The sequence below is a fragment of the Pempheris klunzingeri genome, chromosome 4 (genome assembly GCF_042242105.1).
Source record: "Pempheris klunzingeri isolate RE-2024b chromosome 4, fPemKlu1.hap1, whole genome shotgun sequence".
Classification (NCBI taxonomy): Eukaryota; Metazoa; Chordata; class Actinopteri; order Acropomatiformes; family Pempheridae; genus Pempheris; species Pempheris klunzingeri.
In genome coordinates, this window is record NC_092015.1 from 22,841,223 (window position 1) to 22,855,855 (window position 14,633).

General features: G+C 41.1%; 1 protein-coding gene across 1 annotated transcript in view; it reads left to right on the top strand.

The window, feature by feature from the left end:
• Positions 1-2,126: 2,126 nt before the first annotated feature.
• Positions 2,127-14,633, top strand: part of nf1a (neurofibromin 1a) — a 133,858-nt gene continuing 121,351 nt past the window's right edge. Inside the window, exons 1-9 of the mRNA XM_070828767.1 lie at positions 2,127-2,340; positions 7,117-7,260; positions 8,370-8,453; positions 10,339-10,529; positions 10,960-11,066; positions 11,297-11,364; positions 11,618-11,693; positions 13,021-13,178; positions 13,263-13,436. Of these exons, the coding sequence (XP_070684868.1) occupies positions 2,281-2,340; positions 7,117-7,260; positions 8,370-8,453; positions 10,339-10,529; positions 10,960-11,066; positions 11,297-11,364; positions 11,618-11,693; positions 13,021-13,178; positions 13,263-13,436 (1,062 nt within the window). The 5' untranslated portion in view covers positions 2,127-2,280. The remainder of the gene's footprint in view (positions 2,341-7,116; positions 7,261-8,369; positions 8,454-10,338; positions 10,530-10,959; positions 11,067-11,296; positions 11,365-11,617; positions 11,694-13,020; positions 13,179-13,262; positions 13,437-14,633) is intronic.

A 14,633-nucleotide genomic window follows, 5' to 3' on the forward strand; every position in this document is an offset into this window, starting at 1 on the left:
CTTTGAGACCTTGATGGTGATCGTGAAGATTGTGGGTTTTTGTCGAAAGGCATTGCCATGGTGATACATCAAAATTTCAATGCTTTATCATGAAAAATCAAACCGTTGTAAGACAACTTCACATGGTAAGACTTTTTACCAAATTTCACATGTTTGATGAAGTCTGAAGACATCTACAGGCCAGTTTTGAATCATAGTCAGAGCTTCGCCTACTGGCAACAGGAGATGGCATTGCCTTTACTTTGACGTACCCCTCCCCGAAGTTTAACCACAGCCACCTCAAATTTGGTCATAAATGTCCTAAGACCAGGTCGATGCTAAATGATGAAGTGTTCGAGTTTTCATCCAACACCATTGCCATGGTAACGCAATGTTCTCCGTGAAACGGGAAGTTGCTATTGAAGGGCTAGGTATAGTCACAAACGTCAGGAGGCCTGACATTGATAATCTGATGTGGTCTATGAGTGTGAGTGTGGCAAGGAAGTCTCTTGGTACCATGGCCTAAATCCAACAGGAGGTTGGCCATTTTGAATTAAATGTGAAATTTGCCCTTTTTTGGCCTATTTGGGGGATCATAAATTGACGCACTAGTCCAAGGGGGTTGATCAGATCCACCTCAGCTGTTTTTGAGGGTCTGGCATATCCTAAAATTCACTCATTAGGAGGCCTGAAATGTGTAATCTGTTTCTGAGCTTGGGTGAGGGAAAGCAACTCGACAACACCCCCTAAATAATTTCAGCTAAGTAGCCCTTATGCTACTTTTCGCCGAGATGTACAGATTTTAATCATCATGTGGACCATGCCTTGACTTTAAAAATAGTCTCTTGTTGTCATGACCTACACCTCTGATAAAACCTCAATGAATTCTGCATTGTTCAGTATGAAACGCATATTTTCATTTAAGTCTCTTGCATTTTAGTACTGTATACATTGCACAAAACAACATTAAAACACCTGTTATTTCCATCTGATTGTAGACATTACTGTGCAGTTGACACTGAAACAGGAATCTGCTCCTGATTTCTAAACGTCTGATTTCTCAAATTACTGGTCACTATAGAGTTAACTATTGAGTGTTAAAATAAATTAATATAAAATAGAATGAATTAGGGAACAAGCAAGAGTTTGTGTGAATCTGTATGCTGCAAACTTTTTCTCCCTGATTCCCAGAGAAAATAACCTCTGTGCCCTGTCCTCATGATGACATGTCACCTGAATGAAACTGGATGGCTATATTTGTAAAACTAAAGTTTGGTGATGATCCATTGAATAAATAAGTTTAACATCCAGACAGTCACCATGCTGGGTTTTTTAAATATACCCAACTTTGCTTATTGCCTTTACCTCAATCAGCATGAGAGATGTTTCTTCCACCATCTACTAAATATTCTCTAAACGCCTTTAACTGTATTTCTTTTAATTCACCATGTCAAGCCGACATCAAGTGCTGGTATCACTGTTGTCAAAATAACCTTTCAATTCTTACACATTCATATATAAAAGATTGAATGGCTGATTGTAATTGCTAGTATTAACTCTCCAGGCTGCGGGCATTTGTTTCCGTAAAAACTTTTACGAGAATAAACGTGTCGATGAAAACAATAAAGTCCGTTCTTAGAACTAAGAAGACTCTGATAGGCCTGATCCTACTTGACGCATGCGCAGCAAACAAGCTGCCTATTTGTCAGAGTTTAGTAGCGGAAGTACAGAAATTCATACTTCAAAATAAAATACGAAAAAAACCCACCCCATACAGCATCAAATTGTGTTGGAGTTGGAGAACCAGATTATCTAATTCCGTACTAAAGTGGGCTCTTGCTGTGTATTTGAATGTTTTAACATCAACTTCACAGTTATAGTATTCCTAACAGCTGACGCAAGTGGCTAAAAATAAAGAAACAAACGTTGTAGTTTCTGTAATAAAAGTGCAGACCTTCCCTTTAACCTTCCAAGTGCACGAGTGCATTTGCATTAATTAATGTGGAAAACATTTTCTGGAAAAAATATTGTTACTGTCAAGCTTATGCCTGGAAGTGGTCTTTTTCATTCCGGCTAACTTGACCCTGGTCGCCAACACCTCCCATCAATTTCTCTGGAGAAGACTTCCGGTGGTGTGTCATGGCGGTGGCATGGTGAAACCTACAGCAAGAGAAAAATACTCGCCCCTTTCCTCCTTACCCACCGATTCCGGGCAGATTTGCACGCACAAATAGGCCTGTCAACTCTGGCCTCACACCTTGGATTTACCAGCACAGCGTTGCGGTGTCCATCCGCCCGGCCATGGCGGCTCACAAACCAGTGGAATGGGTCCAGGCCGTGATTACTAGATTTGATGAGCAGGTAAGATGGGTTGATTCAGTGGATGGGTGTAGCAAGCTCGGTAGTCTTGAGGCCCCACCACTCCGGCCATCGTTACGCTAACATTGACGAGGTCTTTTTTAAAAAAAACGAAGTGAAGACTCGCTTTTCCGATAGCACTTTCTATTTCACGTCCCAGCAACAAAACACTGAAGATGAGCTCATTTGGAAGTAGCGCCGTCTTTACGATCAATTAGCAGCTTTATCCCACATTTGTCCCGGCATTTGCATCAACCTAGTCGGTCAACTACGAAATAATACACCATGAAGGGACAGGCTTAGGACGTTTGAACTTTCACATAATACAAAGCGTTTGATTATCAAGTGAACTTGCATACTATCGTTCTCGTGCCAGCTAGGTAGCTAACATTAGCAGGCCTAGCTGTGTAATGTAAACAAATGAGAGGTGAATGGGCTAGCACGATGCATTCGTGTGAGCACATGAAATCACTGGTGTATGAGGAAAAGTGTGTGCTGCTCTCCCTGCCAGCTCATGTACGAACAACCACTGTAATGCTGTCTAATTGATATGGCAGGAACAGTGGAGCTCTATTTTTTCTGTATTTTTGGGGTTTTATGCTGGGATAGGCAATTTGTTTGTGTGTCATGGGCAGAAAAGCAACAATCACCTTTCAGCATATTGTAATTCAAGTGGTCTGAGAGAAAACTAGACTTCTGCACTTTAGAAATAGCTTTATTAAATCTATCCATGATGGGAGGCTTCATGGACAGTCACAGGTTATCTCAGGGGGACAGTTTTCCAAATTGGCTGTCCTACAGATGCAGTTGCGGGTACACGTCCCTTCAGATGCTGATGACCGTCTGATTGAATGGCAGATAGTCCTGCAGAAAAAGCTGCTGTTCCGGCATTGGCAGCAACTGTCTTCGCTGCTAAGTAACCCAAAAAGCAGGAAGGTGGACTTGTTAACAAGAGAGTTGGCTAGCAGTTCAGAGATGAAGAGAACTAACGATGAAGCTTCTAACATCATTAATGTGCAGCACAGGGCACACTGTTTTAACTCATCATGCTTTCTATTTTCCTCATTCTTCTTTATGTTTTTCACCGGATAACTTGTCCCTCAACATTGCTGGCATAGACGCAACAAATGCATCAAAAGTTGCGGCTCAGTTAGGGTTCTGCTATGACTTCTTTTTTCCACATAATTGCTTTAAAAAAATTGTTTAAAGATCTCCTATTAAACTTGCTCACACTGCCACAATTTTCATTCCACATACATAATTTATACAGCAAAACACAGGAAACTTTGTGTTAGCCACAGACATATAACTCTGGTAAGAAAGGCACTAATAGTTTTTGAATTTTCAGCCTCAAAGCACCAAGAAATCACTTTAACTTTCATTCACACGTTATTTTGCATTTACTTCTATCCATACAAACCACACACCCAGATCTTCGACAAACTCTCCTGATGCTCATGCAGTAATCTACTCAGCGATGCAACCTATGGTTTTTGAGGTATCATGTCTTGCTTGTGTTGTACCTCGGCAGTCTCTGTGTTATCTGATGTGGTATAAAGTTAAGTTCATCGGGGAAGTGTACTGTGTACGGGTCGCCCATCAATCAGAAGATCAGCGGTTTGATCCCCGGCTCCTCCGGTCTGCAAGTGTCCTTGGGCAAAACGCTGAAAACCAATTTACTCCTGAAGCATAGCCTCTGTGTGTGAAAGAATAGTCTCCTCCAAGTTAGATTCCTCTTTTATGAATGATGTGTGAATGGGTAAATAGAAAGTAAAGTACAAGGCGTCATACACGTACAGACCATTTTACCATTTACTCTTTGGAAATAAGTCAGCTTGTTAATGTGTTGGTGCAGTACCAAAAGTTGACACACTTTCTCATTCAATGATTTTTCTTTATTTATTCTTTTACTGCATTAAATCTACCATGTATAAAAAGAATAAATAAAGAACAATAATGAAGGAACTCATGTAATTATGTAGTAAACAAACCAGAATGTTTTATATTTTAGATTCTTCAAAGACGCCATCTTTTGCTCTGATGACAGCTTTGCACACTCTTTGCATTCTCCCAATCGGCATCATGAGGTCGTCACTTGGGATGGTTTTCCAGCAGTCTTGAAGGAATTCTCAGAAGTGCTGAGCACTTGTTGGCTGCTTTTGTTTCACTCTCATCCCAAAGCATCTCAGTTGAGTTTAGGTTGGTGATTGTGGAGGCCAGGCCATTTGACGTTGCACTCTCATCTCTCTCCTTCTTGGTCAAATTGCACTAGCATAGCCTGTGGGTGTGTTTGGGGTCATTGTCCTGTTGAAAAACAAATGATGATCCCAGTAAGCACAAAACTGATGGGATAGCATGTTGCTGCAGAATGCTGTGGTAGCCATTCTGGTCAAGTGTGCCTTAAATTTTGAATAAATTGGCGTCACACCCACGCCATCACACCAGAGCTCCTTTTGAAACTGAATTATGGTTTGTTATTGGTTCAAGATTCCAGGGTGGGGTCCTGTTCGATCAAACATTTTCATTAATGTTAATAATTGAATTGATTTTCTTAATAATCATCTTCATTCTGACGCTAATAACAAAACCTGCTACCTACCATTGCCCAACAGTGGTATGGCTCAAAGAGACTTTTTTAAGTCTGCAAATATAAACCGAAGCAGATTAGAAGACAGAAGAGGTACTTGCTGAAATATGATAATACTCTAAAACAGTTTAAATCAGGAATTAAGACCCGATTCTCTCCTCCATCTCGATGAGAATTTACAGCTCTTTGTATCATTACTTCTTACTGGAAATGCACCATCTATGCTGCAAGTATTGCTTCCTTTTTTGCAAGTGATTGCAAGCAATCCCTTTATTTTTGGCATGATTGAAACAATTTCTGCTGAATGATTTCGAGGTTTGGACCCCCAATTTATTCACACTACAAGGTGTTTATACCCTACATTTAGGCTAAACTACTAAGTCTGAACACTTTGATGAGCTTATCACATACAGTGGGTACGGAAAGTATTCAGACCCCTTCACTTTTTCCACATTTTGTTATGTTACAGCCTTATTCCAAAATGGATTAAATTCTTTTTTTTCCTCATCAATCTACACACAATACCCCATAATGACAAAGTGAAAAAAGTTTTTTAGAAATTTTTGCAAATGTATTAAAAATAAATTAAATTGATTTTGAACTGAAATTATTCAGTACTTTGTTGAGGCACCTTTGACAGCGATTACAGCCTCAAGTCTTCTTGGGTATGATGCTACAAGCTTGGCACACCTGCATTTGGGGTGTTTTTCCCATTCTTCTCTGCAGATCCTCTCAAGCTCTTTCAGGTTAGATGGGGAGCGTCGCTGCACAGCTATTTTCAGGTCTTTCCAGAGATGTTCAATGGGGTTCAAGTCTGGGCTCTGGCTGGGCCACTCAAGGACATTCACAGACTTGTCCCGAAGCCACTCCTTCGTTATCTTGGCTGTGTGCTTCGGGTCGTTGTCCTGTTGGAAGGTGAACCGTCGCCCCAGTCTGAGATCCTGAGCACTCTGGAGCAGGTTTTCATCCAGGATGTCTCTGTACTTTGCTGCATTCATCTTTCCCTCTAGCCTGACTAGTCTCCCAGTTCCTGCCGCTGAAAAACATCCCCACAGCATGATGCTGCCATCACCGTAGGGATGGTATTTGCCAGGTGATGAGCGGTGCCTGGTTTCCTCCAGATGTGACGCTTGGCATTCAGGCCAAATAGTTCTATCTTGGTTTCATCAGACCAAAGAATCTTGTTTCTCATGGTCTGAGAGTCGTTTAGGTGCCTTTTGGCAAACTCCAAGCGGGCTGTCATGCGCCTTTTACTGAGGAGAGGCTTCCGTCTGGTTACTCTACCATAAAGGCCTGATTGGTGGAGTGCTGCAGAGATGGTTGTCCTTCTGGAAGGTTCTCCCATTTCCTCAGAGTAACGCTGGAGCTCTGTCAGAGTGACCATCGGGTTCTTGGTCACCTCCCTGACCAAGGCCCTTCTCCCCCAATTGCTCAGTTTGGATGGGCGGCCAGCTCTAGGAAGAGTCCTGGAGGCCATTGTGCTCTTCGGGGCCTTCAATGCTGCAGAAATTTTTCTGTACCCTTCCCCAGATCTGTGCCTCGATACAATCCTGTCTCGGAGGTCTACAGACAATTCCTTTGACTTCATGGCTTGGTTTCTGCTCTGACATGCACTGTCAGCTGTGGGACCTTATATAGACAGATGTGTGCCTTTCCTAATCAAGTCCAATCAATTGAATTTACCACAGGTGGACTCCAGTCAAGTTGTAGAAACATCTCAAGGACGATCAGTGGAAACAGGATGCACCTGAGCTCAGTTTTGAGTGTCATAGCAAAGGGTGTGAATACTTATTGTACATGTGATATTTCAGTTTTTTATCTTTGATACATTTGCAAAAATTTCTAAAAAACTTTTTTCACTTTGTCATTATGGGGTATTGTGTGTAGATTGATGAGGAAAAAAAAGAATTTAATCCATTTTGGAATAAGGCTGTAACATAACAAAATGTGGAAAAAGTGAAGGGGTCTGAATACTTTCCGTACCCACTGTATGTTTTGGACATATTCAGTATGACTTAAATGTCACCGCTACAACGTGTTAGGGTTCCATTTTAATAAAGATAACAAAACTGACAATGCTGTTAAACACAGCATAATATTCAATGATGGTGAATTGATTCAATTGTAATGTAACACCATGAGCTGAGAAGTATTTTGAAAGCATCATAATCCTGTCTTGTCTTTTTCTTCAGCTTCCCATTAAAGTTGGGCACCAGAACACTCACACCAAAGTCAGCACAGAGCACAACAAGGAATGTTTGATCAACATCTCCAAGTACAAGTTCTCCCTCGTCATCAGTGGCCTCACCTCTATCCTCAAAAATGTCAACAACATGGTGAGCGGGGTTCTTCCTCTTGTGTATGAGAAGAGGGGAGTGGACACATTCTATAGTTTAGCCTTGTGAACCTTGTTTGTGTGTGTGTGTATATATATATGTATGTGTGTATGTATATGTATATGCATGTATGTGTGTATATATGTGTGTGTATATATGTATATGTGAATACGCCACCATCTTCCCATCTCCTTCTTGCCCCTCCCTCTCTCTCCGCATGCACACACTCTATGCTTGCCTATATCTCTTAAACATAGTAGGTTGTACCAGTAGCTCCAGTAGTAGCTTTCCATCATTTGAATAATAGAGGTTTATCAGATTAAGTAGTATTGGTCATTTATCAGTGTGCTTAGTTAGATAAACTTTATTATATATTTAAAGAGCAGATGTTTGTGATTATTGTGCTCATATGTCATCATAACAGACCATAATTGGTCCCTGATTCCAGGGTGGTGCCCCGAAATGATTAATTGATTGATAATAATTTGATTAATATTGATTAGTGTTTTGAATTTATTAGTTATCAATTTTATCCTACTGCCAGTAACCAAACCCGCTCCTGCCAGTGGCCAACATACCTCTGATAAAACCTCAATGGATTCTGTTTTTTCCATCTGATGATGGCATTACTGTGCACTTGACACTAGAGTAGGAGTCAGTTTCTTTTACTTGTACGTGATGATGTCTTTGACTCTTCTCTTACTCTGATACTCTTATTTAATTGTTGTAGAGGTGATATCTTTGTCTTTTTCTGCCCTTTCATGCTTGCACTTGTCAGTCTGGTTGAACCTTTACATGGTGTTTTGTTTGCCATATACAGAATGACTGCAGTGCACCCTGACATGCACAGAGGCGCAAGGGCTTGCCAGTGCTGCTTGCAGCTTTCATTTTCTTTTGCCTTTTGGTTTGTTAAGTTAAAGCTGTTGATAATTTGTTATATTCTCAAATGAGAAAATAGGAGTGCATATCTGGAAACTTTGACAGTGTAATGAGGCCAATTTGGCTCTTGAAATGATCCTGGGTAGTAATGTGATACTAACATGGAAGGTATGACAACACTAAACCCTGAGATTTTCTAATGCGGAATTCTGTTTTGATTGTCTTCACAGCGGATATTTGGAGAATCCTCTGAAAAGAACCTCTACCTCTCCCAGCTCATCATCCTGGACACCCTGGAGAAGTGCCTGGCTGGGGTATGTCTTCCCCTCTGAACGTCCTGCTCTCTCGATCAGTAAAATCAAAACAAGTTTTAATAAGATTTTAGAAATGATCTGATCTTGATCTTGTCTCTTTGTTGAACATTGATCCATGCTTTGATCGCAAGCTTGCATGCTGGGGCTAGTTTATCTCCCATTCTTGTGCAACACTATGAAATAAAACGCAGAAATGACTGTGTAGAGTGGGGACCCCAGAAAGCTCACCTGGTAGAGCGTGTACCATTAAGATTTAACTATAGCGGCTCAAATCTGGCCTTTGGATCCGGCTTGTGGCCCTTTGCTGCATGTCATTCCTATTCCATGTCATGGCCTATTCGTTGCTACCTACCTAGCTAGAATGAGCAAGAGACACAAAACTTGGCCCAATAACTGGAAATTATGTGTTTTTGCTTCCCAAGAAACATGAGCCCAGTCGGCCACATGGTGGCGCTATAATCAAGGTCCAGAAACATAGTTTTGGAAAGGCAACATCCTTCATACTGTGACTTTGACTGGCTTGAAATTTGAATGAGTCCAACTCATTGTGCTTTACATAAAGCCTCAAGAAGTTTGCCATGTTGGAATGTTTGCTAATTTGCATAATGTGAAAACAATAATTTGATATGTACTTTTTGAATTATGACTGTATCAACATCAAATGTTCTCTACAGTACTGCAGCCCTGAGGTACACAATCTTATCAATGAGCAACATTGGTCAAAAAAACATAGCTGTCATTATTAAAATTCCTTGCAGTGCCCAAATATTGAGATGCTGTAGGCTTTGTAATTACGACAAATGTGCGATTGGTGTCATTCCTCCTTTGAACACAATTAATCTGAAGTGACACTGACGTTGCTCTGCCTTTTGAAACCTGCAACCCCGAAACCGAAAAGCATTATTTTCGGTTGGTTGAGCTGCTTCTTAGTAAAGCACATAAGGGATTTGAACCTGCATTGCTGCTTGTGGCTATTCTTATCAGGATACAAACCCCACACACAAAAAGACATGGTAAAAGTGATCTACTCAAAAAACTGAAGAAAATTTGCACACACGTCCGACCACATCTTCAAACTTGGTGAGTGTGTGTAAGAGATATTAATGAAGAATAGTTGTGAAAGGATATTTGGATAGCAAATGGCGTGGCCCTGGCGAGGCTTTGAATTTCAATGTTTTACCATGAAACAAGAGTATCGTTCTGAAGTATGAGGCCGATTTGACCATGTACAGTCAATTGATTCCTAACATACTTATCAAGACGTCTACATAACAATATTCAGTTTTAGGCATATCACCACCCACTGACAACATGGAATGATATGTCTTCTGAACTTATTGACTAGATCCATCAAATGTGGTCAGTAGAAGCATTAAGACCTTGATGATGTTATATTGTGAAGATTGCTAGTTTCTGTCGAACAGTGGTGCCTCGGTGGTACGGCAAATTTGTATGTTTTTGTTGGAAATAGTCAACTAGTGTAACTGTAACTCCTCATGGACGATCGTTTCCAAATTTCACGTGATTTCACATTAGACTTCTAGTCTGAAAATGTCTACATGCCAACGCTGTGTCAAAACCATAGCGCCACCTACTACCAACAGGAAGTATTACTTGCAGGCTTACCAGATCTACTTTAAATTTGGCCAGCAAAGCCTTAAGACATGGATAATGTAATACTGTGAAGCTTTAGAGTTTTTGTCAAACTAGAAAATTTGCATGCCTGCCATGGACAACGATGCTGTCGTAACTTGGCCTCACATCGTCAGATCTTCCTTAACCTTCCTAACTAGTAATATATCTGCTGTCGCCTTTTGGCCCGTTCATGTAGGTACAGACTGAGGCCTTTTTCCTCACTGTCTTCCTCCTCTCTGTCCTCTCTCAGCAATCTAAGGACTGCTTGCGTCTGGATGAGACAATGCTAGTCAAACAGCTGCTGCCGGAGATATGCCATTTCATCCACACATACCGGGAGGGCCACCAGCATGCCGCTGAGCTCCGGTCCTCGGCCTCAGCTGTCCTGTTCTCTCTGAGCTGCAACAACTTCACTGCCGTCTTCAGCCGCATCTCCACCAGGTACTTTTGAGTAAGGTGCCAAACCCAAGGCACATGGAATTTACTGGGGCTTGTCTAGTAAATGGTAAATGGTAAATGGTCTGTATTTCTATAGCGCCTTTCTAGTTATTTCAACAACTCAAAGCGCTTTACATGACATCCTCATTCACCCATTCACACATCATTCATACAGGAGGGATCAGGAGGGTCTGAGGACATGTCACATTTTATACATTAGGCATTTGCATATCAGAAAATATATTTTGATATCATGATAATGTTTTTAAGCATATGGTTCTGGAAGTACATACTGTATATGTATATGCTAAGCAGGAAGATGCTAGAAAAGGATTTGGTAGGCTAAAAAAAAATTTTCATAACTATTTTTTTTTTAATCTCATTGATTGCATTAAAATCAGCTGAATTCATTTGTGCTTTTGTGTGTCCACAGACTACAAGAGTTGACTGTGTGCTCAGAGGACAATGTGGATGTTCATGACATAGAGCTGATGCAGTACATCAATGTGGACTGCTCCAAGCTTAAGAGGCTGCTCCAAGGTTAGCTTCTAATGTTTTTACAGGTTTACATTGTCATGTACAGAAAATGTTAAAAACACTCACACATAGTGGTTTCAGCTATACATTTAAAGTAGTCACGCTACTTCTAATAGATTGTAAGGGCACGTAAAAGCCACAAATAATGGAGAAATTGAAATGGAGGGTGAACTGGGGTTTGTGATGTTTATGTTAATTCTGTTGTTTTTGCTGTGATCCTGTTTTTCTCCCAGAAACTGTGATGAAGTTTAGAGCTCTCAAGAAGCCTGCCCAACTAGCAGTAATCAACAGCTTAGAGAAGGTACTTCTTCCACAGGCCTCCTTCTATTCCAAACTACAACACATTTTTACATATTACATTTGAATGGTTCTTATAACACAGTCACAAATAGGCTCAGTGATTTTTATATACACTACACTAATGAATAGCTGAAATGTCAACATTAATTGAGTTGTGTCTAAAACTTGTTAGCAGAGGAATGAGTGCTGTGTGTTGGCCTGGTAGTGGATAGTTCAGCTGTGTAAAGGTTCTTCTTACACTGTTCTCTCTACAGGCGTTTTGGAACTGGGTGGAAAATTACCCTGATGAGTTTACCATGCTCTACCAGCGACCACAGGCAGATATGGCAGGTATGAATGAATGCATTCAGTCGAACTTGTTTTTGCTTTCTTTGAGTGATGATTCAGTCCATCGTCAAATTTCACTTTCTGCCCATGATTTGATTTGACTTAAATGTTTAAATGTTTTTCCGAACATTATAAGAGCTCTACTAATACAAAAAGCAACCAAACCAAGCCAGTCATCAATAATTAAAGGATATTAAAAGACCACACCTATCCCAGCTACAGCCTTTTCACCTTGCTATGCCAGCGATACAGAAGTGATTTCAGAGCTTCTGTCTTGGGGCTGTAAGGCTCATTCTTAACTCGTCCTCCATAAAAAAAGAAGAAAGAATAATGGGACTACAAGTTATATGAGCAGATTTCTGATGGTAAATACATTTCACCTATAGAGCTCTGACACCCTGCAGAGAAAACTCATTTTAGCTGCTTGTATCTGCGATCTTGTTCTTTCGGTCATTACCCAAAGCTAATGACAGTAGGTGAGGGTTGGAACGTGCATTGACTGGTAAAACGAGAGCTTCACCTTCTGGCTGAGCTCCCTCTTCACCACAATGGTCTGATACAGCGCCCGCATTACTGCTGACCACGCACCAATCTGCCTGTCCATCTCACGCTCCATTATATCCTCACTCATGAACAAGACCCCTAGATACTTGAACTCCCTCGCTTGGGGCAGCAACTCGCTTCTAATCCAAAAGGGGGCAAGCCACTGTCTTTCAGCAGAGAACCGTGGCCTCAGACTTGGAGGTGCTGACTCTCATCCTGACCGCTTCACGCTTAGCTGCAAACTTCACGGTCTGAGAAAGCCACTTTGTCTGCAAAAAGCAGAGACTTCTAAGGCTCCTAAACCAAATGCACCGTTGCTGTGCCTTGAGATCCTGTCAATGAATATCACAAACAGAATTGTGACAAGAGACGGCTTTGGATGAGTCAAACACCCACTGAGAGCGTGTTTGACTTTGTGCTCTCACTTTGGTTATACAGGGACCAGATGTCTCGTAGCAATGAACCCGGTATCCTATGCTACCTTTGAAAAATATGACTTAAAACCCCTGACACTCTCCTACCCCCCTCACAGCTCTGTCTGATCACACTGGTTACACACACACCTTTAACTTTTATTACCTAGATAATACATTTGGTGGTCAAATTCCCATCTGGACGAGTTGTGGTAGCGAGCAGGACTGTAAATTACTATTAACTATCTATCTGACTCGAGTTTTTCTGATGTTTTATGTGCTTTTGGGAATAAAATTTTGGATACTCCATTTGTGGATGCTCCAGCCTTTGAAAGTGAAATTGCTAGCATGTGTGCATGTTGGTGTGTGTTCAGAAGCCGCAGAGAAGTTGTTTGACCTGGTGGACAGTTTTGCGGAGAGTGCCAAGAGGAAGGCAGCTGTGTGGCCATTGCAGATTATCCTCCTCATCCTTTGTCCAGAGATCACACACACCATCTCGAAAGACACGGTGGAGGACAACAAGGTCAACAAGGTGGGAGGAGACACTCACACTTACACTTACAGAGCAGAGACTGACTAAATATGCGCTGACTTTTCTGTCCTGTTGTGTCTGCAGAAACTGTTTTTGGACAATTTGCGAAAGGCTCTAGCGGGCCAGGGTGGCAGTAAGCAGTTGATGGAAAGTGCTGCTATCGCCTGTGTCAAACTTTGTAAAGCTTCCACCTACATCAACTGGGAGGATCACTCAACCATTTTCCTCCTGGTGCAGTCCATCGTCATGGATCTCAAGGTCTGACCAGTTACTGAAAATGAAATTTGAGGATGGGGGGGGTTATGTATGTTTTCTTTTTTGTCTTTTATTAGGGCACAGGGACATAATCAACAAGAACGTATTGCAGTTATTAGGGCCCGAGCATGAAAGTGCTAGACTCTGAAAAGGTCCCTGCCATGAAGTCCAAGGAACCTATTGTTGTTGTTGGGGCCTGAGCACCAAGTGGTGTGAGGACCCTACTGAAATTAAGTAATTATTCTTTTCCCCAATGAATCGCAATTTTGAGGGCCTAAACAGGCTTGAAAACTCATGAAACCTTCCACACATCAGTCTTGGTGAGAATTTACACGTTTTATGGATCTTGAAAATGGGTGTGTCAAAATGGCTCCATAATGCCCCCTAAATTCAAGCCCAATCACGTTTAACAGACATGTACCAAACCTGTATCTCCTCAAGACTGACAAAATGTCTCTTGGTGCCATGACATAAACTCAACAGCAAGTGGGCCATTTTGGATTTTCAGGATAAGATAAGATGAAAAACTTAATTAATCTTTCATTGGGCAAATTCACAACCTCCATATATAAGGATATAGGAGAAATAAACTGCACATGATGAATATGTATAACTAAGATAAATAAATTGTGCATGATGAACTGAATTTTCAAGTACAATTAAGTACAATTTCACATTGTGGATTGTGCGGAGTAAAGTGATTATAGTAGGTGGCAAATCGTGATGATAACTAGTGCTGCTATATTACATTGAATTTAATGCCTCGGATTTGTTGTCATAGATGGCGCTATGACTATGATTCAAGTTTGGCTTGTAGATGTCTTCAGACCCGGACTGTCATCACGCACATGAAATTTGGTAAAGATAGGACCTTGTGGAGTTAATTTACATCAGTTTGAATTTTCATGTCAAAGGATCGAAATTCATTGTGGCACCATACCTTGGACCTCCAATGAAAACTCACAATTTTCATGATGAAGTTTCATCAAGGTCTTAAGACTATTCTGACAGCATTTTGAAAATTTTAAATCTGGTTAATCGTCTTGGCAACTAGAAGTGACATGTTCTATTCTCGGACATATGCCTCTCAACAGGTTAACCACAGCCACCGAACTTCACGTTTGATAGGAGTCCCGCCCTGAACAGATCTGTATGCAAATATTAATTGATCCTCATAGCGCCACCCAGTGGCAACAGGTG